This window comes from Aquarana catesbeiana, linkage group LG03 (genome assembly GCF_042186555.1).
Source record: "Aquarana catesbeiana isolate 2022-GZ linkage group LG03, ASM4218655v1, whole genome shotgun sequence".
Taxonomy (NCBI): Eukaryota; Metazoa; Chordata; class Amphibia; order Anura; family Ranidae; genus Aquarana; species Aquarana catesbeiana.
The window spans coordinates 408,181,422-408,202,587 of record NC_133326.1 but is presented as its reverse complement, the minus strand read 5'-3'; the positions used below and the strand labels follow the sequence as shown (position 1 = coordinate 408,202,587).

The 21,166-nt window shown below is 42.5% G+C and overlaps 1 protein-coding gene across 2 annotated transcripts in view; it reads right to left on the bottom strand.

The window, feature by feature from the left end:
- DOCK2 (dedicator of cytokinesis 2) overlaps nt 1–21,166 on the bottom strand; it is a 475,532-nt gene that overhangs the window by 23,689 nt on the left and 430,677 nt on the right. The window contains exons 49-50 of one of the 2 annotated variants that reach the window (XM_073620719.1): nt 5,655–5,838; nt 1,791–1,908 (exon numbers count right to left, since the gene is read on the bottom strand). In XM_073620719.1, coding sequence (XP_073476820.1) covers nt 1,791–1,908; nt 5,655–5,838 — 302 coding nt within the window. The remainder of the gene's footprint in view (nt 1–1,790; nt 1,909–5,654; nt 5,839–21,166) is intronic. The other variant, XM_073620720.1, reaches the window with a different exon arrangement.

Here is a 21,166-nt window from a genome sequence, read left to right as displayed (position 1 = left end):
AATATCCGAAAATTTTACAGCAGCTCACCACTGTCTGCTGTAACTTCACCACTCAAAAAGTCACAGAGGAGGTCTTTTACTACTCTTTTCCTTGCTAGGTTCTCTCTGAGGACATCATCTAATGCAGATCTGGATAGAGGAAGCAAGTAGTGAAATTCTTCCTCTGTGACAGCTATGTTTACAGCAGTAAATGCTGAAGTAACAACAGTTAGCGGCTACATTGCCATGTAAGACTACCAGACTGCCAGGAAACAGAGAATGTAACCTTTACCTCTGTACAGACAAGTAACCTACAGAGATGCTGAATGAAGCAGTGCTGTTTAATCACAAGTCACTTTTCCAATCTAGATGCCTATATTATCTGGTTTTTAGCCCTAAAAGGGGAGCAGTGAGCCCCTGAAATGTGTTGGCTTTTGCTGAATATTTTTTTAAACATCTATGCAAGTTGGTGTGGTGTTTCCATCCTTTCAAAATAAAAACTTTTGGGTTGGGTCATGAGTGCCTGAATTTATTCTCTGAGAAAAATTACCTGATTATTCTGGTCACAGTTTCCAGCACCTAGTGATACTTTTATTATAACTGCACGTTTGTTATAGTATTGTTTATAGCACTTACATATAGCTTTCTTATTAGCCGTTCAAATTGCAAGTATTAAACAACACAATTCAGCCCCCTCCCTCTTATGCCGCGTACACACGGTCGGACTTTTCGTCTACAAAAGTCCGACAACCTGTCCGACAGACTTCCGGCGGACTTCCGGCGGACTTTCCGCGGACTTGCAGCAGACTTTCTAACGAACGGACTTGCCTACACACGACCACACAAAAGTCCGACGGATTCGTACGTGATGACGTACACCGGACTAAAATAAGGAAGTTCATAGCCAGTAGCCAATAGCTGCCCTAGCATGGGTTTTTGTCCGTCGGACTAGCACACAGACGAGCGGATTTCGGGGTCCGTCGTAGTTACGACGTAAAGATTTGAAGCATGTTTCAAATCTAAAGTCCGTCGGATTTGAGGCTGAAAAAGTCTGCTGAAAGTCCGGAGAAGCCCACACACGATCGGATTACCAGCCAGCTTTAGTCCGTCGGCGTCCGTTGGACTTTTGTAGACGAAAAGTCCGACCGTGTGTACGCGGCATTAGACTTCAATGTGGTTTGCCACAAAGTTCATGATTTGCAAACTTTGAGCAAGGTTTGCAAAACTGTTCACAAACCGAACCCAAGCACAATCGCTCATCCCTAACTGTAACTGTATTGCCGTATACACACGGTCGGAATTTCTGACAACAAATGTTCAATGTGAGCTTGTTGTCAGAAATTCCCACAGTGTGTAGGCTCCATCGGACATTTGTTGTCGGAATTTCTTACAACAAAAATTTGAGAGCTGGTTCTCACATTTTCCGAAAACAAAATCCGTTGTCGGAATGTCCGATCTTGTGTACACAAAATGCACAAAATTCCACGCATGCTCGGAATCAAGCAGAAGAGCCGCACTGGCTATTTAACTTAATTTTTCTCGGCTCGTCGTACGTGTTGTACGTCACCGCGTTCTTGACATTCGGAATTTCCGACAACATTTGTGCGACCATGTGTATGCAAGACAAGTTTGAGCCAACATCTGTCGGAAATAAATCCAGGATTTTGTTGTCGGAATGTCCGATCGTGTGTATGCGGCATAAGTGTCCTGCCAAAATTCGACCTGATTAGTCAGTAATGCATATCAGTTCCATTCATCCTAAATAAACCCATTTATAAACGGGAACACATCAGTATAAAGTTAAATTGTACCTGGGATAGTTGGCATGGATCGGCTTGCAAAGCTCATTTGCTTGAGAACAGAAGCCTGAGGTGCTGGAGTATGGTCTGAAAGATTGGTGTCACTCATAAACTCCTGTTTCTTGGAAAGCTGTAAAATATATAATTTGAGAATGAATATTTTGCATCCTTTAAATGTCATATTGTCTCATGTTTGTCCATCTTATTATGACTCTACAATAATAGTTTCCCAAACCAAGAATACACATTGCTCATATGACAGCTAGTTTGTCCTGCTATTTTGTGGCATTTCCGTGACTGCCACTATACCTCCCTGCAACGTTTGTGCCATGTGCACAAATCCACTATGCATGCGCACATACATTGCGGTTTGTTGCTTACTAACACACTGCCTCCTTGGAAAGCTGTAACTTAGCAATCCCAAAAGGAAGCCAGGACCTGCCTAGGCAAGAAACCCAAAAGTGCAAAAATGACTAAAAGAGTAGAAAATAGAATACAATTTTCTAGCTTTTGTGTAAGAGGGAGGGATGAAATAAAAAAAAAAAAAGTTTGTTGCAGTGAGTTTAGCGTTGTTTTAAATATAATAAGTCGCTTAAAAATTGTATTTAAACACTATGTACACATTACAAATCATGCCTTAAACAAAGACAATTCACTGTCTCTCTGTTAAAAAGAATGAGATCAGAGCAGAAAAAAACATGACCATCTGATCAGTCTTATATTTGTGTGCCTTTATAGCTAGAATAGCACATTTTTTGTCCAAGAGATGGTTTGTAAGGTTATACTTCCTGCTGTACAACACTCTGTTCACTGCAGAGAGTAATGGAGTGTGATTGGTGAGAGCAGAATTCCAATAATCTCCTTTCACCATCGACATAAAGGCCCACAAACACCCACAGTAACCCTAATGCCGCGTACACACGACCGGATTTTACGGCAGACTTTGTGTGGTGGACTTTTCGACGGACTTTACGACGGACTTTCCGAATGAACGGACTTGCGTACACACGATCAACCAAAGTCCAACGGATTCGTACGACCAGACTAAAACAAAGAAGTTCATAGCCAGTAGCCAATAGCTGCCCTAGTGACGTTTTTTGTCCGTCGGACTAGCATACAGAGGAGCGGACTTTTTGATTGGACTCGAGTCCGTCAAAAATATTTGAAACATGTTTCATTTCTAGGTCCATCGAACTTTTGGGGGAAAAAAAGTCTGCTGGAGTCCACACACGATCGAATTGTTCGACGGACTCCGGTCCGCAGGACCAAGTATGCCGTAAAGTCCAGTCGTGTGTACGCGGCATAGGACTAACCCGCATCAACTCCCAGAACCGCTACAAGTGACTCCCATAGCACGCCCTGAAATTACAGAAGCTCAAATGATGATGGGAGATGTAGTATCATGACTGGTAAAGGAAGGAAACTGGAAGTCAGAGAACTTTAACATTCAGCCAGAAGGAGTGACATCACAGACACAGAAACCTGCTTTATAAAGCTAAAGTAGGTAAGTTGTACAATCTGACACTGGGGTTGTGATTCATTTATATGCACAATGCATCTGTTTTGGGGAGGAAAAGCTGGAGTTTCTCTATAACCAGTTAAGGACCAGCTGCCGCAGTTGTACTGCGGTAGTTTGGCTCTCCTGGGGGAATCGTCTTCATTGTACATCGGACACTTTAAGACCACTAGGGTCGCAGGCACCCGTGGCGCAATGAAAGGGCCGATGCGCGTGGCCGGCAGTTGCAATGTCTGCCGGCCACCCACGATTGCTCCTGAGAGAGACAGAATGGGGATCTGTCAATGTAAACAGACAGATCCCTGTCCTGTCAGGGGAGGATAGACAGATCCACTGTTCCTAGTGATTAGGAACAGAGATCTGTCTCCTCCTCCAGTCACTACACTGTCCCCACAGTTAGAAACACCTCCCTAGGGAGCACTTAATCCCTTGATCGTCCCCTATTGTTAACCCCTTCCCTGCCAGTGACATTTATACAGTAATCAGTGGCTATTTTTAGCACCGATCACTGTATAAATATCAATGGTCCCAAAAATGTGTCAAAAGTGTCCGATCTGTCCGCTGCAATGTCGCAGTCCCACTAAAAATCGCAGATCACCGCCATTACTAGTCAAAAAATAAATACCGTATTTATTGGCGTATAACACGCACTTTTTTTCCCTAAAATCAGGGAAAAATCGTGGGTGAGTATTATACGCCGAACCGCTGCCTCGGAGGGGAAGGAGGGAACGTACGCTGCTGAAATAGACAGAGCTGAGTATACTGTGTACTCGGCTAGGCTCCGCTCCGCTCGCAGACACGCCCAATCCCGCCTCCTAGCATTTACGTCCCACCATTGGACTGGTCTTGTGTCCATCATAGGCGCCAGGCCAAGGGGTGGGACTGGGCGGGACTGCGAGAGGAGCCGAGTACACAGGACATCCGTCTCTGTCTATCTCGGCGGCGGTAACATTTAAAAACGATCATGCTGCAATTTTGGGCAAGTCTGCAGATGGACACTGTTGGGCAAGGCTGCAGATGGACACTGTTGGGCAAGGCTGCAAATGGACATTGATCATTCTGCAATGATGGGCAAAGCTGCAGATGGACATTGATAAGGCTGCATTGATGGGCATTTAAAATGTAAGTTTTTTTCCTTAGACTTCCCTCCTAAACTTGGGGTGCGTGTTATACGCCGGCGCATGTTATACGCCGATAAATATGGTAAATGAAAATGCCTTAAATCTATCTTTGTAGACAATATAACTTTTGTGCAAACCAATCAATATACGCTTATTGCGATTTTTTTTTTTTTTTTTATCAAAAATATGTAGAACAATACATATCAGCCTAAACTACTGAAGAAATTAGTTTTTTTTACTTTTTTAGGGGAATATTTATTATAGCAAAATGTAAAAAAAATATTGTTTTTTTTTTTTTTTTTTTTTAATTGTTAGTCTTTTTTTGTTTATTGCACAAAAAAACAGAAAATGCAGAGGTGATCAAATACCACCAAAAGAAAGCTTTATTTGTGTGAAAAAAAGGACATACATTTTGTTTGGGTACAATGTCTCACGACCGCACAATTGTCAGTTAAAGCGATGCAGTGCCGTATCGCAAAAAATGGCCTGGTCATTAAGGGGGCACACCTTTCCGGTCCTTAAGTGGTTAACTTGTTAAGGTGAACCTGGGCTTCCCCCCATCCCTTCCCAGCAGCATATAGTCACCTTACTTTCATTCCCCCACTGGTCCTCTCAGCCCCTAGAAGAGTGGAAGCCCAATGTAAGCTGGTTGATTACTTTCTACTTGACCTCACATGACAGCTCTAGGCCAATCACCAAGCACCAGCATTGTCACTTGTGAAGCAGAGTCGGTCACATGATCCCCCACACCCGGAAGTATTGGCTGGTCAAATAACTTTGTCAAACAGCTTAGCATGGGAGCACAGAAGCATAGCACATGCTCCTCATGCTGAGGAGGGTGGAATTTCAATTAACCTGTTACTGTGACTTGCACAATTCAAAGATTAGCCTGTACATTTTTTTACACAATGTGGAGCCCCAAGCCCGGAGTTTGGCTTAACTGATATTACATTGTAATACAAACTGGATAAAAATCTGTTTCTATTACTTTAAGATGTAATCAAGCTGGGCTTGGGTAGGTGGGGATTAATACAGAGGTACTGTATACCTGTATACCTCCAATAAAAAATATAATAAGGCATTACTGTGGTTACATAGTGCTGCAGAGCACTAGAGAGATTTGTAGCACGATCGGAAGCCCAGGAGCTTATTGATTCAGTTCCTGAGCTTAGAATTCGACAAAACCCTTCCAGAACCCCCATGGTCTGTCAGTAAAAGAGATATGGTAGCAAAACGTACTCTCTTGGACTCAGATAATGATGACTCCGAAGCAGTTTTTTCATCAGCAAACACTACACTGCTCCTTTTTGTTTTTTTACGAGACCTTCGCATTTTAACTTCAGTTTCACTTGTTACAGGAACTGGACTCACGTCATTTCCTTGAGGTTTTGATTTGGCCACTGCCACTTCATAGTCAATGCTACTAGAAAGTAAATGATGATATGATTAGCATGATCGTGCAAAATAACTTTCTCATAAATCATAAACATTTTAATATTACAATTTACCATAAAATAAACAATAGAAAACTGCAGAATTCAAGAGCAAGTCAGTGAAAATAACCAGAAAATGACTACTACTATCCAAGACAAATACCGCAACATACTTTTAACTCTGAACCTTAATCACATGTCTCTCAAACTCTGTCATCCTTACTCCAAATCCCAGTAATTCCTTAAAGGGTAAATTCACTTTTGTAGAAAAAAAATAGGAAAATAAAAAATAATAATATATCATACACAATTGCGACACAAGTCATATTGTAATTGATTGTTATTAAAAATGACCTTTCTTTTTCAATCTGCAGTACTGTAATTTTCTGTAAAATGTAATGCACTATGACTACCTGGAGGCTTCCTGTACCCAGATGGTGCACAGAATACCCCAGAAATGTAATTTTCTGCTTGTGTGATTGGCTTACAGATTTTCCCAGAAGTCTGCACTAAGATACAAGTCAGATTTTGGGCACCCCCTGCAACAAAAATGTCCTTTTTGGTGAGATACTCACAAAGGGAAACCATGTCTACAGGAATTCGGAGCCTGCCAATTCCCTTATTAGAACCCTGTGAGTTCAGCAGCTGATTGATAATTATAAAATCTCTCCCATACAGATTCACTTCGCACATGGGCACAGACAAACAAACAAACAGCTATTTCTTCAGAATAAAAAAGGTAGCAATCTGCAAAAGTTTGTTAAAAAGCACAGTAAGTTGATCACTGAGAGAGGGATGTTTTTTTTTCTTAACAAAAGTGGAGTTACTCTTTAACCTATCACAAAATTTCTTCAGGCATTCTCATGTCTCATGTAAAACAGTTTCAACACTATGGAAAGCTCAGGGTGACATATGGAAGGATGAAATAGGTAGGTGTCACACCTTTTTACTTAAGTGTGTATACTGAATAGGGCCATATATTTTATTGACTGGATACACTATACTGAATGAGTAGCCTGTAAGATTAAAGCAGATCATACTACATTGGATGTACTGTACTGTTTTTGTTTAAAAGATATGATTTACTCTTAAATTTTATTTTTTTGACAATTTCTATACCAAAATATCAATTAATATGCTTCCAAAAAATGCAAAAATTAAATGTTTAAAAAAGGAGAAAATTTTGATTCACCATAGATATTGTGCACAATACTACCAACAAATATTCATAGTGAAGCAATGCATATTTCAAATTGTTTAACCTTTTTTACCTTCCTTTAAGGAAATATTGCTAAAACAGAAAACAAAGATTTGATCCTCAATCAGTAAAGATGTAAAGCAAAACACCTACCAACTGACCAAGAAACCTTTGACATGAGGACCCCACGTGATCTAGTGCCCCTTTCATAGTAAAGAAATGTATATTTCTGATGCCTAAAGAAAGTGTTTCACAGAAAGTGTGCTTCAGTGCCACAGGCATTTTTTAGCATCAGCTCCTTTGTGGGTCTTTGTGTACAGTCATATGATATCTCAGAACCACAAAGAAAATTCCCTGTGATTCAGACACTTGAATCACACAGAGCAAGTAACTATACAATGCCCATTATGCCTCACTAACTGTAGGTCCCCTTCTCAGCCATTATATCCTAGGAAGCAAGTATCTCCATTTAGGGTCGCACATATAGTAGTGCTGATTATGGGGAAAAATGTTCCCCTGCAACCCAACTCAGAAGTCCCTATAAAATAGCAGCTGACCAAAGGATTGCAATATTTGTTTGCAATATTTAGTTAAAATGAACCTGCTTTTACCTGTAAAAGAAGGCAGTAAATACTCACCTTTTCTTAGTGCCCATGCTTCCACTCACAGATGCAATCGCTAGAACTCATGACCTAAAGTCTGCTGAAAAACCAGACAATTCTGGGAGAGTGACAATCACCTGAGTCCCCTGTAAATATTTCAGTTTCTCCCTCAGACATGACATCAGCAGTACAGTATATCCACCCTGCCAGAGGGAGGAACCAGTGAGAGCTGCAGGGCATTTAGCATATTAACACTCCTGGAGGTGTTTGTTTCTCCAGTGAACTTCAGGTGGTTAGTTCTAAAGATCACCCTACAAACCTGAAAGCGTAATATGCAATGCCTTTTTTACAAGTAGCAGCAAGTTGAACAAAAAAAAAAATTGTGACAGTGTCACTCTAACAAGGTTATAAACGCAATCTGCTGTGACTTTGACAACAAACTTTAAAGTGGTTGTAAAAACCTCAGAGACAACTTAATATGTTCAGATAGTAGATAACACAGGCAGCTGATTGCTGCCTGTGTAAGTGTACTTACTGTTGTATTTTCAATGAAAATAGTCTTTTTCTCGTAGATGACGTCATGCGCGATTGCACAGTATGATCTTTCCTTAACGGCATGTAAAGTGTGCCGTTTCTGTATTCCCTGCATGTCGGGAAATTACTGTGAACGAGCTTCCCCTCTGAACGGCACAGAGGAGAAGTCTCGCGAAGCTGCACTGATTCTCTTCTTCCTGATACTCCCGGCGCTACGGCGCATGCACAAGATTTCAGAGTAAGGGCGGAAGTGACTACGTAATAGATTCAGTAAACAGCTCTAAAAATGGATACCCGGAAATGAAGAGAAGACAAACACCATAAATAAGGTATTTACAGACCTTGTTTAGGGCTGATTTCAATAGATTATCCCTTGTAATGAGCTACTGAATGTTTAAATTTAAAAAAAAAAGAAAAATCGGCCGGGGTTTACTTCCTCTTTAATGCACGATTGTGATTGATGGCTCTAACAAATGAGTCTAAACCTAAGTCATTGTATCTTAATCTGACGTGCACCGGAAACTGAACTGATTTTTGTGAGAAGAATGTTATTATTTTTAAATAAATACTGGTGGTATAGCCAAGAGAGCTATGAGTATTTACTTCTTTTGAGCTTTTGGAGATAATTCATTTCTGGAAGGAGGAAAATAGTTGTGGATTCAAATTCCTGGAGGCCATAGAGAGGAATATCAGCCATAGCTATGCTCCAGTTTAAAGGGGAATGTGCAATAGACCTGATTTCTTTTGGGTCAAAAGAGAGACCCCCTAAGGGTCTCCCGACTTCTGCTTCAGGTAGCTCCAATATAATCAGCTGGCCCTATGTAAAAAAGTAATTGCCCTCTCCCATGATGAATCATGAATGAACTGTGATTCATGATTCAGCATGGGAGGGGGCAATTACTTTTTCACATAGGGCCAGCTGATTATATTGGAGCTACCTGAAGCAGAAGTCGGGAGACCCTTAGGGGATCTGTCATCAAGGAGATCGGGAAGCTGCCCGGGTCATCTGTATTAGCTTACAGGGCTGTTATCGTTCAGCCGTGAGGTGAGAGGGTGTGGGAACCATTACTTTTACACACCTTTAATCCATCACTGGTCACTCCTGGAGGAACTCTTTTGGCACTATCTTTCCAATCTAATTGTCACGATGGAGATCTGACTATTTATGGGACCTTTTTAGGACTATTACCATTTTTATTCACATATTTTATTTACAAACACACCTGTGTGAAGTAGCTGTGTGAAGTTGGCACCCCATGTTTGTAAAACCTGAATAAAAATATACCATTCGTTTGTGCCGCGTTTGTGCTGATTTGTGCCGCAAAAATGAGCGTTTGTGCCGGTTCGGTTTCTGAGATATTAAACATTCAATTTAATGCAAGCCCCGCCCACTTTGCACCCCATGTCTTTGAATTTTAAAAACAAACGCGCCATTCGTTTGTGCCACGTTTGTGCTGGTTTGTGCCGCAAAAATAAACGTTTGTGCCGCTTTGGTTGCGGAGATATTGTGCGTTATAGTTGCTGTAACCCCGCCCATTTTGCACCCCATGTTCCTGAATTTTAAAAACAAACGTGCCATTCGTTTGTGCCGCGTTTGTGCTGGTTTGTGCCGCAAAAATAAACGTTTGTGCCGCTTTGATTGCGGAGATATTGTGCGTTATAGTTGCTGTAACCCCGCCCATTTTGCACCCCATGTTCCTGAATTTTAAAAACAAACGTGCCATTCATTTGTGCCGCGTTTGTGCTGGTTTGTGCCGCAAAAATAAACGTTTGTGCCGCTTTGGTTACGGAGATATTGTGCGTTATAGTTGCTGTAACCCCGCCCATTTTGCACCCCATGTTCCTGAATTTAAAAAAAAAACGCGCCATTCGTTTGTGCCGCGTTTGTGCTGGTTTGTGCCACAAAAATAAACGTTTGTGCCGCTTTGGTTGTGGAGATATTGTGCGTTATAGTTGCTGTAACCCCGCCCATTTTGCACCCCATGTTCCTGAATTTTAAAAACAAACGCGCCATTCGTTTGTGCCGCTTTTGTGCTGGTTTGTGCCGCAAAAATAAACGTTTGTGCCGCTTTGGTTGCGGAGATATTGTGCGTTATAGTTGCTGTAACCCCGCCCATTTTGCACCCCATGTTCCTGAATTTTAAAAACAAACACGCCATTCGTTTGTGCTGCGTTTGTGCTGGTTTGTGCCGCAAAAATAAATGTTTGTGCCTCTTTGGTTGCGGAGATATTGTGCGTTATAGTTGCTGTAATCCCGCCCACATTGCACCCCATGTTCCTGAATTTTAAAAACAAACGCGCCATTCGTTTGTGCCGCGTTTGTGCTGGTTTGTGCCGCAAAAATAAACGTTTGTGCCGCTTTGATTGCGGAGATATTGTGCGTTATAGTTGCTGTAACCCCGCCCATTTTGCACCCCATGTTCCTGAATTTTAAAAACAAATGCGCCATTCGTTTGTGCCGCGTTTGTGCTGGTTTGTGCCGCAAAAATAAATGTTTGTGCCTCTTTGGTTGCGGAGATATTGTGCGTTATAGTTGCTGTAATCCCGCCCACATTGCACCCCATGTTCCTGAATTTTAAAAACAAACGCGCCATTCGTTTGTGCCGCGTTTGTGCTGGTTTGTGCCGCAAAAATAAACGTTTGTGCCGCTTTGGTTGCGGAGATATTGTGCGTTATAGTTGCTGTAACCCCGCCCATTTTGCACCCCATGTTCCTGAATTTTAAAAACAAACGCGCCATTCGTTTGTGCCGCGTTTGTGCTGGTTTGTGCCGCAAAAATAAACGTTTGTGCCGCTTTGATTGCGGAGATATTGTGCGTTATAGTTGCTGTAACCCCGCCCATTTTGCACCCTATGTTCCTGAATTTTAAAAACAAATGCGCCATTCGTTTGTGCCGCGTTTGTGCTGGTTTGTGCCGCAAAAATAAATGTTTGTGCCGCTTTGGTTGCGGAGATATAGTGCGTTATAGTTGCTACAACCCCGCCCACATTGCACCCCATGTTCCTGAATTTTAAAAACAAACGCACCATTTGTTTGTGCCGGGTTTGTGCTGGTTTGTGCCGCAAAAATAAACGTTTGTGCCGCTTTGGTTGCGGAGATATTGTGCGTTATAGTTGCTGCAACCCCACCCACTTTGCACCCCATGTCCCTGAATTTTAAAAACAAACGTGCCATTCGTTTGTGCCGCGTTTGTGCTGGTTTGTGCCGCAAAAATAAACGTTTGTGCCGCTTTGGTTGCGAAGATATAGTGCGTTATAGTTGCTGCAACCCCGCCCACATTGCACCCTATCTTCCTGAATTTTAAAAACAAACGCGCCATTTGTTTGTGCCGCGTTTGTGCTGGTTTGTGCCGCAAAAATAAACGTTTGTGCCGCTTTGGTTGCGGAGATATTGTGCGTTATATGTTGTCAAACCACATTGACTTTACACCTTGTTATTAAAGCTTACATACAGAACCTAAACTCAGCTTGGGTTTCCTTAATGTAAAGCTCCTCCCACTGTACTGGCACTGCACTTCATATTGTACCCTGAAAAAGGCACCTCTGCCGGGTTAGCCCCTCATATCAAAATTTTAGAAAAAATCTTATGCAGTTTGTTAGATCTTTGTTAGATCAGGTTAGATCAACCGTTGTTTGCATTAGATCTCACACAGAAGAAGCGATATTAACAGTTATTTGCTGGGGGGGCTAACCCGTCATCAGCCCCCCTTATCAAAAAATTGACCAAACAGTTAGCTATTTTGGAAGCAATTTGTTAGATCCGGTATGATCAAGTGTTTTTAACGTTAGATCTCACATAATTAGAGACTTATTAAGTGATTAATGTGGGGGGGCTGGCCCTCCCTTATCAAATTTTCGCCCCAAAAATCATTCAAGCTAATAGATATTGGTTAGATCCGGTAAGATCAAGTGGTTTTAACGTTAGATCTCACATCATTTCAGAGATATTCCACATCAAAATAGAGATATTAGGTGGTACATATGGACGGGCTGGCCCCCCCTTATATTCAGCGCAATGAAAATCACACCCAACTTTTGCTGCGGCACAAAAACTTTTCCTCAGCTGCAGGGGCCCAACTTATGATTCTGCACACAAGCCCTCTGCTTTCAGAAAATGCCCCTGACCTGAGCTCATCATTGCACATCCATTCCAGATGCTCGTATGTGACATCACATACATCCCATACATCACATACATCCCACACATCCCATACATCACATACAAGCACGTGGTCTGGATGTGAGCGGTGGATCAGCTGGATGAGTGTGCCAGGACAAGTAGATGTGTCTCATCTCTGCTTCCTTTTACCACTCTGCATATCACACATATCATAGATGAGAAGAGGGTACAGTGGTGGGAAAAATGAGCAGGAGGGGTTTAGATGTGGGACAGAAGAACAGGAGGGTACAGCCGTGGGGCAAATGTGCAGGGGGGTTCAGTTTTGGTGCAGATGAGAAGGAGGTTCAGTGGTGGGACAGAAAAGCAGGTTGGGTAGAACAGTTGGGCAAATGTGAAAGGAGGTGTATTGGTGGGACAGATGAGCAGGAGGTTACAGTGGTGGGGCAGGAGAACAGGGGGAACATAGGTGGGGCAGAAGAGCAGGGGGTACAGAGGTGAAACAGATGTGCAGGAGGTACATTAGTAAGGCAGATGAAAAAGCGGGTTACAGTGGTAGGGCAGATGAGAAGGTGATTCAGTAGTAGACAGAAGAACATGGGAATATGGCGGTGGAGCAAATGTGCAGAGAGGTACAGTGGTGGGGCAGATGAGAAAAATGGTACATTGATGGGGTAGATGAGCAGAGGGGTTACAGTGGTGGGGCAGAAGAGCAAGGGGGTACAGTGATGGTGCAGATGTGCAGAAGGTGCAGTGGTGGGAGGGATGCGAAGGGGGTTCAGCAGTGGGACAGAAAAGCAAGGGGGTACAGTGATGGGGCAGATGAGCGGGGGAGGGGTTTAGTGTTGGGCCAGATGACAAGGGGGTTACAGTGGTGGGAAAATGAGCAGGAGGGGTTCAGTGTTGGGGCAGATGAGAAGGGGGTTTAGCGGTGGGACAGAAGAGCAGGGGGGTACAGCGGTGGGGCAGATGTGAAAGGAGGTGCATTGGTGGACAGATGAGCAGGGGGTTACAGTGGTTGGGCAGAAGAGCAGGGAGAACAGAGGTGAGACAGATGTGCAGGAGGTACAGTGATGGGGCAGAAGAGAAAGGGGGTTACAGTGGTGGGGCAGATGAGAAAGGGGGTTACAGAGGTGGGGCAGATGAGAAAGGGGGTTACAGAGGTGGGGCAGATGAGAAAGGGGGTTACAGAGGTGGGGCAGATGAGAAAGGGGGTTACAGTGGTGGGGCAGATGAGAAAGGGGGTTACAGAGGTGGGGCAGATGAGAAAGGGGGTACATTAGTGGTACAGATGAGCAGGGGGTTACAGCGGTGGGGCAGAAGAGCAGGGGGAACAGAGGTGAGACAGATGTGCAGTAGGTACAGTGATGGGGCAGAAGAGAAAGGGGGTTACAGAGGTGGGGCAGATGAGAAAGGGGGTTACAGAGGTGAGGCAGATGAGAAAGGGGGTTACAGTGGTGGGGCAGATGAGAAAGGGGGTTACAGAGGTGGGGCAGATGAGAAAGGGGGTTACAGTGGTGGGGCAGATGAGAAAGGGGGTTACAGAGGTGGGGAAGATGAGCAGGGGGAACAGAGGTGGGACAGATGTGCGGGAGGTACAGTGGTGGGGCAGATGAGAAAGGGGTTTACAGTGGTGGGGCAGATGAGAAAGGGGGTTAGAGAGGTGGGACAGATGAGAAAGGGGGTTACAGTGGTGGGGCAGATGAGCAGATAAGTTCAGTGTTAGGACAGATGAGAAGATGGTTCAGCAGTGAGACCGAAGAGCATGGGGGTACGGTGGTGGGGCAGATGTGCAGGGGGTTACAGTGGTGGGGCAGATGTGCAGGGGGGTACAGTGGTGGGGCAGATTTTCAGGTGATACAGTGATCTGAGGTGTGAAGGTGTATGAATTGGGGTTGATCTGAGGCGTGAGAGTGCAGGATTTTAATTTCTCACTGCTAAAGTAGTTTACAGCATTTACTTTATAAAAAATCCTTTTCGTGATTGAGATTGTGAAGTTGACTTTTTTTGTTATAAAATCGGTACGCTCAATTTCTTTGAAAACATTTTTCGGCACACTGCTCAAAAGGCTGCTTACCTCCTGGCCTATCAGTTTTTATTAAAGATGGAAAATGGGCTGTGGAGCAAGACCCGCTGTCGCCCAAAACTATTTTCTCATTTTCAATAATCAAAGAAGGTAAGGAAAAAAGGATGGAAAAGGTAAAAGGATAGAAGGGGGGGGGAGGTAAGGCTGGGGGGGGGGGGGGGTGAAATGGCGTTGGTTCAGGATAACTATGATGAATGGGCTCCGGAACTTTTCTGTGACATTAAGTCCCAAGAAGGGCAGTACCCTCTGCGGAGACGACAATCTGGTTCCATAGTCCCCAAGTGTTAGAGTATTTTTCCTGTTGGTGTTGTGCAGTGAGTACTCGATCTTCCATCTCATTTGGAATGGAGTTTTTATAGAGTTTGGCTCAGATGGAGGAGACATGTAGCAGGAAAAAGCTGGATCACCAGGAACCTTGTATTCCGTAAATTTTTGCGTGGTTTATCTGTCTCCCAGAAGTGGATCAATTTAGGGCACGACCAAAATATGTGAAGTCGTGTTCCTCCATCCCCCTGGCATCTCCAACATTGGTCAGTAGTTGCAGGGTGAGGTACCACCTTGTTAACAGTTTATAGTTGGTCTCTTTAATTTTTGTACAAACCGATGATTTCAACGAAAATCTGAGGACATGTTGTATCTGAGCAGATGTTAATGTACGCCCCAGCTTACTTTCCCATTTGTTCAAGAACGGTAAGTGTGGTTGTTCAGCCGGACAGTTCAAGAGGGCGTATGTTTTGGATAGAGCCTGTGGAAGGGAACCCTCTTTGGAACAGTATGCTTCAAAGGACGTCAGGGGACGATTAAATCCCTGTGAATTAGGCAAAGTATTGAGAAAGTGTTGTAATTGTAGCGCTGTCCACAAGGAAAGTTTGAAGGGCTCATTAGCACTACTGTGGAAGGCCATTGGCCTCCCGTTAGGAAGTGGGATGCCTGGACCCTACCTGTTTGGCTTAGGGTCCGAAACATTTGCGGTTCCAGACCAGGGAGGAACCACGGTTTTTCTATGATAGGGAGCAATGGGGAATCAGGGAAGAAAGCCGGTTCTGTGTGCTGACCTGGGAGCATATGCGGAGTGTCGTACCCAATATGGGGTGTAACTTCAGCACAGGTGGTAGTTGGTCATAGCACCACAGAGCCCCTGGCAGCAGAATGTCAGTCTGGGCCTGTTCCAGTTGTGTCCACAATTTAGAGCAGCGATGCCAAAATTTATTAATTTTAAGCTACTGCCACGGGGGCCTAACTTCTCATATAAAATAACGAACTGTTATGTATTTATCATAGATTAAATAAAACATCTCACTGATCAAACTGCAACAAGCTTTTATCCCTACTTACATTGCGATTATTACTGATTTCTGCCATGTGCATGCTAGGTTTAATGCAATAATAACTTCATCTAACAATTAACTACTAACTTGGATGTTGTTATTGGCAAAGAATATGAAATCTCTGAAATGATGTGAGATCTTACGTTAAAACCTCTTGATCTTACCAGATCTAACGAATATCTATTAGCCCGAATGATTTTTGGCCCGAAAATTTGATAAGGGGGGGCCAGCCCCCCTCATTAATCACTTAATAAGTCTCTAATAATGTGAGATCTAACGTTAAAAACACTTGATCATACCGGATCTAACAAATTGCTTCCAAAATAGCTAACTGTTTGGTCAATTTTTTGATAAGGGGGGGCTGATGACGGGTTAGCCCCCCCAGCAAATAACTGTTAATATCGCTTCTTCTGTGTGAGATCTAACGCAGACAACGGTTGATCTAACCTGATCTAACAAAGATCTAACAAACTGCATAAGATTTTTTCAAAAATTTTGATATGAGGGGCTAACCCGGCAGAGGTGCCTTTTTCAGGGTACAATATGAAGTGCAGTGCCAGTACAGTGGGAGGAGCTTTACATTAAGGAAACCCAATCTGAGTTTAGGTTCTGTATGTAAGCTTTAATAACAAGGTGTAAAGTCAATGTGGTTTGACAACATATAACGCACAATATCTCCGCAACCAAAGCTGCACAAATGTTTATTTTTGCGGCACAAACCAGCACAAACCCGGCACAAACAAATGGCGCGTTTGTTTTTAAAATTCAGGAACATGGGGTGCAATGTGGGCGGGGTTGCTGCAACTATAACGCACAATATCTCAGCAACCAAAGCGGCACAAACGTTTATTTTTGCGGCACAAACCAGCACAAACGTGGCACAAACGAATGGCGCGTTTGTTTTTAAAATTCAGGAACATGGGGTGCAAAATGGGCGGAGTTAAAGCAACTATAACGCACAATATCTCTGCAACCAAAGCGGCACAAACGTTTATTTTTGCGGCACAAACCAGCACAAACGCGGCACAAACGAATGGCGCATTTGTTTTTAAAATTCAGGAACATGGGGTGCAAAATGGGCGGGGTTACAGCAACTATAACGCACAATATCTCCGCAACCAAAGCGGCACAAACGTTTATTTTTGCGGCACAAACCAGCACAAACGCGGCACAAACGAATGGCACGTTTGTTTTTAAAATTCAAGAACATGGGGTGCAAAATGGGCGGGGTTACAGCAACTATAACGCACAATATCTCCGCAACCAAAGCGGAACAAACATTTATTTTTGCGGCACAAACCAGCACAAACACAGCACAAACAAATGGCGCGTTTGTTTTTAAAATTCAGGAACATGGGGTGCAAAATGGGCGGGGTTACAGCAACTATAACGCACAATATCTCCGCAACCAAAGCGGCACAAACGTTTATTTTTGCGGCACAAACCAGCACAAACACGGCACAAATGAATGGCACGTTTGTTTTTAAAATTCAGAAACATGGGGTGCAAAATGGGCGGGGTTACAGCAACTATAACGCACAATATCTCCGCAACCAAAGCGGAACAAACATTTATTTTTGCGGCACAAACCAGCACAAACACAGCACAAACAAATGGCGCGTTTGTTTTTAAAATTCAGGAACATGGGGTGCAAAATGGGCGGGGTTACAGCAACTATAACGCACAATATCTCCGCAACCAAAGCGGCACAAACGTTTATTTTTGCGGCACAAACCAGCACAAACACAGCACAAACAAATGGCACGTTTGTTTTTAAAATTCAGAAACATGGGGTGCAAAATGGGCGGGGTTACAGCAACTATAACGCACAATATCTCCGCAACCAAAGCGGCACAAACGTTTATTTTTGCGGCACAAACCAGCACAAACGCGGCACAAACGAATGGTGCATTTGTTTTTAAAATTCAGGAACATGGGGTGCAAAATGGGCGGAGTTAAAGCAACTATAACGCACAATATCTCCGCAACCAAAGTGGCACAAACGTTTATTTTTGCGGCACAAACCAGCACAAACGCGGCACAAACGAATGGCGCGTTTGTTTTTAAAATTCAGGAACATGGGGTGCAAAATGGGCGGGGTTACAGCAACTATAACGCACAATATCTCCGCAACCAAAGCGGCACAAACGTTTATTTTTGCGGCACAAACCAGCACAAACGCGGCACAAACGAATGGCACGTTTGTTTTTAAAATTCAAGAACATGGGGTGCAAAATGGGCGGGGTTACAGCAACTATAACGCACAATATCTCCGCAACCAAAGCGGAACAAACATTTATTTTTGCGGCACAAACCAGCACAAACACAGCACAAACAAATGGCGCGTTTGTTTTTAAAATTCAGGAACATGGGGTGCAAAATGGGCGGGGTTACAGCAACTATAACGCACAATATCTCCGCAACCAAAGCGGCACAAACGTTTATTTTTGCGGCACAAACCAGCACAAACGCGGCACAAATGAATGGCACGTTTGTTTTTAAAATTCAGAAACATGGGGTGCAAAATGGGCGGGGTTACAGCAACTATAACGCACAATATCTCCGCAACCAAAGCGGCACAAACGTTTATTTTTGCGGCACAAACCAGCACAAACGCGGCACAAACGAATGGTGCATTTGTTTTTAAAATTCAGGAACATGGGGTGCAAAATGGGCGGGGTTACAGCAACTATAACGCACAATATCTCCGCAACCAAAGCGGCACAAACGTTTATTTTTGCGGCACAAACCAGCACAAACGCGGCACAAACAAATGGCACGTTTGTTTTTAAAATTCAGGAACATGGGGTGCAAAATGGGCGGGGTTACAGCAACTATAACGCACAATATCTCCGCAACCAAAGCGGCACAAACATTTATTTTTGCGGCACAAACCAGCACAAACGCGGCACAAACGAATGGTGCGTTTGTTTTTAAAATTCAGGAACATGGGGTGCAAAATGGGCGGGGTTACAGCAACTATAACGCACAATATCTCCGCAACCAAAGCGGCACAAACGTTTATTTTTGCGGCACAAACCAGCACAAACGTGGCACAAACGAATGGCGCGTTTGTTTTTAAAATTCAGGGACATGGGGTGCAAAGTGGGCGGGGCTTGCATTAAATTGAATGTTTAATATCTCAGAAACCGAACCGGCACAAACGCTCATTTTTGCGGCACAAATCAGCACAAACGCGGCACAAACGAATGGTATATTTTTATTCACGTTTTACAAACATGGGGTGCCAACTTCACACAGCTGTGTGAAGTGATACTTGTTAGGTCATGTTTTCTAATTAGTTTTAACCTATATTGCACTTAATGTTGTGTTTCACTTGTTACACAAACTTGTTCAATAGTTATTTATTTCAAGACCTTTATTGATGCCGCACTGTTTGTTTATTTGCACTTATGTACTTTTAGGTAATTATTTATTTTGATACACCATTTGTGGAGTGTTGCATTTATATTAGAACCGATGCTGGATTGTTGTGTTAATTCAGTTATTTTTACACATTTTTTCAGTGGATTTTTTGTAGTTATTACTTTGTTCACGTTGCACTTGTGTATCCGCACATTCATTTATTAATGTGCTCCCCTGTTATCCACCTATATTGAGGAATAAGTACTGATTGGGAACATTTCTCTTTGTTAATTACCACATCATTTTCAGGCTTTACTTCAGTTTGGGATTAGTTACATTTTGATTCATTGTTTGATGCAATACTGGTTTGTCGTGACCTTTGGTTGCACAATGTAGTGGAAGATCAATTGTATAGACTTAATTAGTACTTGGAGTTCCTGTCTTGTAATCTCCTGGTATGGTTGATAGTTTTACATATATTATCTTATTCAGCTTTTTGTTAGTGTTTCATTGATTTAGTAAGCGCTGCATATTTTTATTGTTTTATTTATACCTCTCTTATTACAAGAAATTACTTTGCTCGCTTTGGAAACCGTAGCTTGGCATTGCATGTAGTGCACCGATATTGGGTGTTTTTGAGTGCTGCTGTTCACGAGATTAAATTTTACACTAAAGCGCAGTTGTTTTCTTATTTTTGAACAAAAATAAAAACTAAAACTAAACCCGGGTGGTAACATTCTAGCATAAAAAAGCATATTACTGAGAAAAAGCTGTCCTTTAAAAAATAAAAGACCAAAGGTTCGCTGTCAGCATTTCACCACTACAAAGAATGCAATAAGAAATGTAAGAGCTTGATCAAGGCAGCTAAAATAGACCACAAGAGACACATAGCAGAGGAGAGTTACAAAAAACCCCCAGTTATTTAAAAAATATTAATAGTATAAAGATGAGGTCAGAGCATATTGGCCCCATAAAAAATAATCAGGGGAAGTTGGTTACAATTGGCAAGGGTAAAGCAACAGTATTAAATGTATTCTTCTCCTTAGTCTTTAGAAAGGAAAAGAAGGGGTATAATAGACTGTGAAAGAAATTGTAAATTCTGTATAAACCTATATTCCAGTTGTTTTATGCTTTGCTTATATATCAGGGATGTGCAGTGAGGTCAGTGGCTGGTGAGGCACTGGCTAGTATCAGAGCCACATACACACAGGTTACATATGCCGCGATTGTTAGAGCGAGAGCAATAATTCTAGCACTAGACCTCCTCTGTAACTCTAAACATGTAATCTGTAAAAAAATTTAAAGCGTCGCCTATGGAGATTTTTAAGTACTGAAGTTTGGTGCCATTCCACAAGCGTGCGCAATTTTAAAGCGTGAAATGTTAGGTATCCATTTACTTGGTGTAACATCATCTTTCACTTTATACAAAACAATCGGGTTATCTTTAGTGCTTTTTTTATATTCATTAAACAGTTTTTTTCCCCAAAAAAAGTGTTTGAAAAATTTCCGCGCAAATACAGTGTTACGTAAAAAGTTGCAACCACCATTTTAATCCATAGGATGTCTGCTAAACCAATATATATAATGTTTGGGGGTTCTGAGTAATTTTCTAGCAAATTTATGATTAGTACATGTAGGTGAGAAGTGTCAGAATTGGTCTGGGTGGCAAGGGGTTAATTACCATAAGTAATACACAAATAATTATTATATATTGTTTTTAAGGTAATTTACTATACTTTCAAAAACTGTACTCAAGTAGGTGGCTTAACAGACAAATTACTGAACTTTGAAGTTATAACTTCAAACCAGTAATTTCACAGTAAATAGATAAATAATAAATTATTATCTTATAAAATATAACATAATAATATATGATTTAGCTTGATTATAATGGTACCTTTTCAACAGCAGCAGATTCTCTTTCTCCCTCTTAAATGCGTGAGAAAAACATGGGATTATGGGTAAATTTTATACCCACAAACACATGTTTTTTCTTTGTAGATAAGAGGGCTGGGCTGGAAGGGAGCATGTGTCTTTTAGACACATGCCCCCTTCTGTGACGCTGCATTGAGGCGTGCTTCCACTGTA